Source organism: Aptenodytes forsteri, unplaced genomic scaffold, assembly GCF_000699145.1.
Source record: "Aptenodytes forsteri isolate BGI_AS27 unplaced genomic scaffold, ASM69914v1 Scaffold236, whole genome shotgun sequence".
Taxonomy (NCBI): domain Eukaryota; kingdom Metazoa; phylum Chordata; class Aves; order Sphenisciformes; family Spheniscidae; genus Aptenodytes; species Aptenodytes forsteri.
In genome coordinates this window covers 1,552,125-1,558,958 of record NW_008794456.1, presented here as the reverse complement: position 1 = coordinate 1,558,958, position 6,834 = coordinate 1,552,125, and the positions used below count along the sequence as shown (strand labels likewise).

Genomic DNA, 6,834 nt, shown 5'->3' with positions numbered 1-6,834 from the left:
TGGGTCAATGGTTGGACTCGATGATCTTAGAGGTCTTTTCCAACCTTAATGATTCTATGATTCTATAAGTTGTGCTGTGTGGCTTTACCTGCTGGGAGTGGGATAGTGGCTGGAGACATCGACACTCATTCATATTTTTGAAGGCAACTTGCCTCACCTGTTTTCAGACATCTACGATGGAAAGAGTTGGCTTTTGGAGAAGTTACTCTTGCGTGAGTAGGGAGCGAGCCAGCCCGCATAGCTGGCTTGGGCTGGGTGCCTTGTGAATGGCTTACATGAGGAGCTCCTATTCCCACCATCATGGCGTAGCTGGGAGAAACCTTTGGCTTTAAAAGGACGGAATAATCCTTGTAAAACTAGAAAGAATATTTCAAATGCAGAACCAAAATGAACCCGCTCAAGGAGGAAATTGTAGCAGGCAAGCCCGGCAGTCGTAGCCTGTCTGAGCCACTGCCGCTTGACAAGTGGTTCTCAAACTCTTCCCTCCACCATGATGGGCACATGGGTCGCCCCTTTCTGAAAAATGCAAGTAGGAGGAGTAGCAATCTAGAGAGGCATCACCCAGAAAGCCCAGGAGGGTGTCAGGCGGCCACCTGGGAAGATGGTGGAGTCAAGAAACGGGTGGTGGGGATGTCTTCAACCTAGAGACGGCTTAAACTCTAGATTAAGGACAATATCTGAGCAGTATGTCTACATCTCTCTGAAAAGGAGATTTATCCAGGTAAATAGCATAGGATTTAGGGACGATGCATATTACTGCATTAACAAACACTGGGTCCTATAGGAGCAGGCTTGTACAGTGAAGCAGTTGTTGCTGATGTCCAAAATGTACATGTTTCAGGTTAGCTCTAGCCTGGTCCTGTGGACCCGCTAATGTAGATATGAGCTGTGGGGGTTAAAAAAAAACCCACATCTGGAAAATTGGGGCAGATTTCCAGCACATACTGGCAAGCTTTGTAATTTTTTTTTTTTAACTATTATTTAAAGAAAACAAAAAAGCGAGGTTTGCTAGGTCCAAAATTCCAGGCTAGAGAGCTGGTCAGCAGGAAAAATATGCTCCTGGGTTGTGAACTCGGCAATGACTGGGCTGATCCCTGTGTTTTAGTGCCTCGTTTCACTCTCTCTCGTCACCCTCACTTCATTCCTCCTCCTCCATCTTAGTTCTGGCCACAGCTGGAGAGGAGTCCAGTTCTGACACGCTCTGATCTGGGAACATGGTGTTTTGGGGATGAAAACTATAATTTTCTTTAGATTGCCAGCAGTTGCTGGGGGTAAAACCCCTTCAGGAGTGTGGTGCTACTCATCCCCAGCTGCTGCCACGCTGCTTTGGTGACAAATCCTGCTCCAAAAAGTTGTGGACAGAAATACCACTTTAGTGGCATCCGTATCTGTACGGTGGCACATCTGCTCATCTCCTGTTCCTCAGCTGAAGCCTCCTATGACCCTCTGTTTGAGAACCGTGGAGCTTAATAAGTGACTGACAAAATGGCTGCTGGGCTTACTGCTACGTCTTAACAGCAGTATGGATTTGGTGCTGACGAAAATAAAGACCAATAGCACCGAGGTGTCGTGTGGAGGTGGATTGGGCCGGGAGAAGAGTTGCACGTCAAGCGAACAAGGAAGCAGAGCTGCCCTCTGGGCACTGGGTGCCCTGGGATGTCTGTCCCTCACTTTGAAGGGCGTTAAATCAGATGTAGGGCATGCATGAGCCTTTGAAAAGAGGTAGCAAGTTGTGAGCAGGTCCAAAGGGAGATGAGTTTTCCCGCTGCACTCCCACATTTATAGATTTTTTTTTTTTTTAATTTATTTTTGTGAAGTTATGTTTATGCCTGTCTCTTCTTGTTTCCTCTTTAGTGGTTGAATCAGAGCCACAATGCCTGCGTCAACTATGCAAACCGCAACGCGACAAAGGTGAGGAGACCCAACATATGCGGCGCGTGCAGCGCGTTAGGTCTGTTTTGACACGGAAACATAAGTCTTGTCTCTTCGCTGTTAATAGAAACTCCGGAGTCGGCACTGTGATGAATTTATAGATTGGCCATTCTCCTGTGTAGACTTCCATTTTAAACCTCAGCTGTAAATGGCATGAGGATCTCGAAATCACTTGAGGCACATAAGTAACGCTCAGTGCCTTTGAGCTGAACCAGTATATAGCTCTAACTGGTATGAAATGGTTTAATTTGATAGGTAAATGAGCACAAAGCAAAATGGTATCTGGGTTTTTGGATAGCACAAAGCGGCTCCATGATCGGGCTGCCGTCTCCCGAGGACTTTATGTGTGCTACCAGCAGTGGTGCCGGGAAGTGGTGGGGCTGTTGCTGTTCTCTTCCATTGCTTTAGCCTTCATTCGTCCCGTGTCGGGATGTGGGAAGCTCAAGACGGGAAGCTGAGCTGGAAACCATCCAGCTCATTGGGATAACATTTCAAAGACAAATATTTAATGTGGAGAGTTTGGGGTTCATCACTAGTGTATAAGAATGCTAATTTTGTACCATTTGCTGAATTTCATTCACATACTTCCTTTAAGCTGCTATTATTATAATTTTCTGATGCCAATTAATTTCCATTCCCTTTAACCTTGCTCACGAGGCTACAATTTTCCTTGCTTTTGCCGCTGCTAGATGACAGACCATGTGTCACAGAACAATATGACAAAATTAAACCTGTCTCTGCTTTAAAACAAATGAAAACAAAACAAACAAACAAGCTTGGTTGCATTTTAATAACCAGAAGTTTGTTTACTGAAAATATGTTTTGTTTTTCTTTCCAAAGCCTTCTCCGACATCCAAGTTCATCCAGGGCTACTTGGGAGCTGTCATAAGTGCTGTCTCAATAGCAGTGGGTAACGCTTTATATCTATATATTTCACTACTAACTACTCCCTTACAGTAGTACTGTAGTGCTTTTGAGATGTTTGTTTGAATTGCCAAGCATGTTTATCTTTTAATTGACAGAATTCAGTCTACATAACCAAAAAATATTTTAACCGTGAGGTGTCTCTGTCCATGCATGCCCAAACTTTTCAACAGAAGGAGACTTCTACCGCTGATGGCTTCCAGCCCGTCCTGTACCGTGCACTGCCTGGGTCTCTGCACGGTGGCTTTGCTGCTGGGTGAACTCAGATTATCCACGTGTGCATTAACTCGTGGTGAATTAGCCTCGTCCAAGTTAAAAGTGACTTTGAGGCTGCAGAGTGATAGTGTGACAGCTGACGTGCTGAACAGAGGCAGGCTTTTGGAGATACTCTCCTGGTGGGTCAGCACCTTGAATTGAAAGAACCACAGTGCTCGAAATGACATCTTTCGCCTGTGGATGGCGTTCAAGCAAGAGAGGAGCTTTTAACATTGCTGAAGTCATGGTCTTGTGGTGCAGTCATCGGGCTTTTAATACTCAGATTCCCCAGAAGCACAAGTTGACATCTTTAGCAGGGTCAGCTAATTCCCAAGGAGGCAGGTACATTTTTCAGGAGCAACTTATGGAAGTTATTTCTTACATTGGGTTTTCAAATAAGCCTCTGAAACATATGGTTGTACCTTTTTTCCTGGAACATTAAAGATCCCACAGCAATTTGTATTTTTTTTCCTCTGGCCAAGACTTTTTTCCTTTTTCTCAAGCCACAGACATCCTATTCCAGGCATTTTTTCTGCAAACAGACTGTGCCATGGGAGGAGGTCAGTGTCAGCCTGCTCACCACGCCATTTGTACCCAGGTTCCCCAATTCACCTTTGGAAAAAAAGCTGCATGGGCTCGTTTAGATTTCTTTACAAGGTAAAATGTTTGTCTAGACCAGGCTGCGGATTGTTAGGAGAACTACAGAGGCAGGAGCTCCTGGCTGGGAACTGGCCCCAATTCACCTTTGGAAAAAAAGCTGCATGGGCTCGTTTAGATTTCTTTACAAGGTAAAATGTTTGTCTAGACCAGGCTGCGGATTGTTAGGAGAACTACAGAGGCAGGAGCTCCTGGCTGGGAACTGGCAGTGAGAGGTTTGGCACATCATGTCCACCGTGGACAGCAGAAAATCTGCACAAAGCGTATCTCTCTGTTCTCCTGCAGCTGCCAGGCAGCTTTGCACCAGTGGTAACAAAGGGCGTAGAGTTGGTGAAGTGCCTTGCAGTTTTGAGTGGAAACTGTCTGTTTTATTGGATATGCTTCTGCTTGATAGTTTTCCGTATTGCTGGCTTGGCTTGCTCACTGGTTGCCGTACTGCTCCTCCGTGTCACCTGCATTATCCCTTCACTGCAGAATTAACCCAGACTGTGCACACAGACCAGCCTTGCGTCGGTGTGAGCTCCCACGCTTCATAACCCCATGAAGATGTGTCCACACCAGCTCCACGCTTTTGCAGCTGAAGTACAATTCGAGTCCCCACCCCACCGACCTCAACGCTTCGGTTGGCAGCCGTTCTCTGTCCACTGTTTCCCAGTGTAGCATGGGAGAGCTTGACTGTCCTCCTCGGTCCTTAGTTCAGAATTTTTTCCGCCTTGCGAATTAGTAAAGCAAAGCTCTCCGGCTGGATGTGCTGCTGCCGCTTACAACCTGCCTTCCAACCCCCAGCGCAGCTGCAGCAGAGGGATGATGACTGGTTCCACGTTGTTGGCATTAATGCTCCTCTCCATTTTGGCAACAGGGGCAGATAGAGGGCAGGAGACACGGAGAAGTGATGTTGGCAGAGTTTTGCCACCCTGAGAAGCTGACAGGCTTTGGTAAGGAAACCACTTGGGTGGCGAGCGGAGATGTCCACGTTGGGACAGCTGATGCAGGTCTTTAAAATCTCTGGTTCCTCCTAGGCTGACTGCAAAGGAGCTGAAGCAGAAAGATAGGTTCAGACTGCAGAAGTGACCATCAGTGGTGCTGTGAGAAACACTCTTTTTCTGAAACAGTGTGAAAAACTACACCAAGGCTTGTAGATAAAAGAAATTACGGCGAACAGCAGTGGCCTGCTGTTACTGCAGGGTGGCTGTCACCACTGGTGACACGTGGGCGGCTCATCAGTCTGCTGATGGTAGATCAGCTCTTTGTCCCGTGATGGTTTGTACTTCCCTTAGTTGTACCATTTACTCCCTGGCGGTGAAGGAGCTGGTGGTCTGTACAGAGCAACAAGCTTGGAATAAATGCAGAAACTGAAACGATGCTGGGATTTATCTGTCCACATAACTTACAGATGCATCTCCAGCGGGAGCCCCAGTGCCTGGTTATCTTGCACACCTCGGCTGTCCGTCACAGGGACAGTTTTAAAAGCACCATGAGGAAAAATGATTCCGCAGTATTCTGTAGTTACAGCATTTCAAGCTTGTGCAAGAGGAAATCTTCCTTCAGTGGTGCGGATGCCGAGAGGGTGTTTGCTGCTTTCTTGTGTAAGTGCCACGATGGCCTCACCGGGCTGGGCTTCCACTGGGATGCCCTTAGCGTGTGCGAAGAGTACCGTGAGCTCTGTAATAGCAGTGGTTTCGTAGCTCTGGTGCTCTGAGAGTCAGAATATTGTTACGGGGAGGCAGGAGCTTTCCTTAGATCCGTTGATGTAGTTGGGAGAGCGGGGAAGGGCGGCAGCCTTCCTGGATACTTCTTCCTCCCCGAACTTGGAAGGAGGTCTGCTTCCAAAGTGGAGCATGCTATGGCGCTTAGGGTGTGCGAAAATGAGATGAAGTCGCTGTGCACCGACGTCCCCGAGTAGACGAGCGTTGGGGACACTACCGATGTGTGTGTTACCACCGAGTAGCTTGTGTCCTGATAATCCTTAGCACCGCTTATTGCGTGCTCAATTCCCGATGCAGAGCAGCCTAGAGAAAATCCTGCAGAGCAGGGAGTGATTTTTATATTGTAAATATCTGGATTAATAACCAGCATCTCCTCAAGCGGGTTGTTTTTTTTTTAAATGATGATGACAAATAATATAGAAACAGCCCTGAGGTTCATTACGTTGGATTGTAAGGCCTCAGCCCTCATTAACTGATCTCTGCTGTCAGTTAGCAACAAATCACCTCCCAGTGAGAGCCTATTAGGACCAGATGACCTGAAAACAAGTGCCACTGCCTCCAGTGGTCTGCTGAGACCCGGTATTAATTAAAGCGAGCCCCTTCCATGTTTGCAGTTGGCAAGCGACGCGGGGAGAAGGCTCGTGAAATGACAGATCAGTTGACTTGTGATTGTGCTTCCCATCGTCTTCACCCTCCGTGTCTTTATCCCACAAGAGGGACAAACAAATTGCTTTCTCACGCGTACAGAAGAGCAGATTTTGGCTTTATGCTTCTTGCAATTAAACTAGAAGTCTTAGCAAATCTTTGCAAATAACCTGATTCTTTTCCCATTTTAGAGAGAGAGGAATTGCTGTCAGAGAGAGGCAACGCTTCTCTCAGATCCAGCGCTACATCTGGGACTCCTGATTTGCAGCCCTTCAGGATGAGGTTTTTGAGAAATCAGTATTCTTTTTTTCAGTATTTTTCAGTATCTCAATATTTTTTTTCCCCAATACTCCTTTTTTTTCCACCTCCTCCCAGCTCAACACAATTCACAGCATAGCTTCAGGCAAGGAGAGCTATGCCAGGTCCAGAATTTTATCTCTTCTCCCATGCAGTACTCGGGTAAAGCAATCACTTGAAGTAAGGCTAGCAAAGACATCAGAAGGGATAATTTTAAGACTGAGTGTGAGAAAAGAGGTGAAAAGGCTGAGAGAACAGATCTCTTCCATCTCTAACTTCTTACGTGACACTTCTGCACCGTCTCTGCCACCAGGCACGTGCCGAGACCTGGGCTACCTGCTCCGCACGAGCGTGTGACATCTCCGAGCTTCGCTTGCGGCGGACAGTATGTTTAGAGGAGTCTGATTACTGTTAAGTA

The 6,834-nt window shown here is 46.9% G+C and overlaps 1 protein-coding gene across 1 annotated transcript in view; it reads left to right on the top strand.

The window, feature by feature from the left end:
- SFXN5 (sideroflexin 5) overlaps positions 1-6,834 on the top strand; it is a 92,961-nt gene that overhangs the window by 37,701 nt on the left and 48,426 nt on the right. Inside the window, exons 7-8 of the mRNA XM_019474968.1 lie at positions 1,855-1,911; positions 2,773-2,838. Of these exons, the coding sequence (XP_019330513.1) occupies positions 1,855-1,911; positions 2,773-2,838 (123 nt within the window). The remainder of the gene's footprint in view (positions 1-1,854; positions 1,912-2,772; positions 2,839-6,834) is intronic.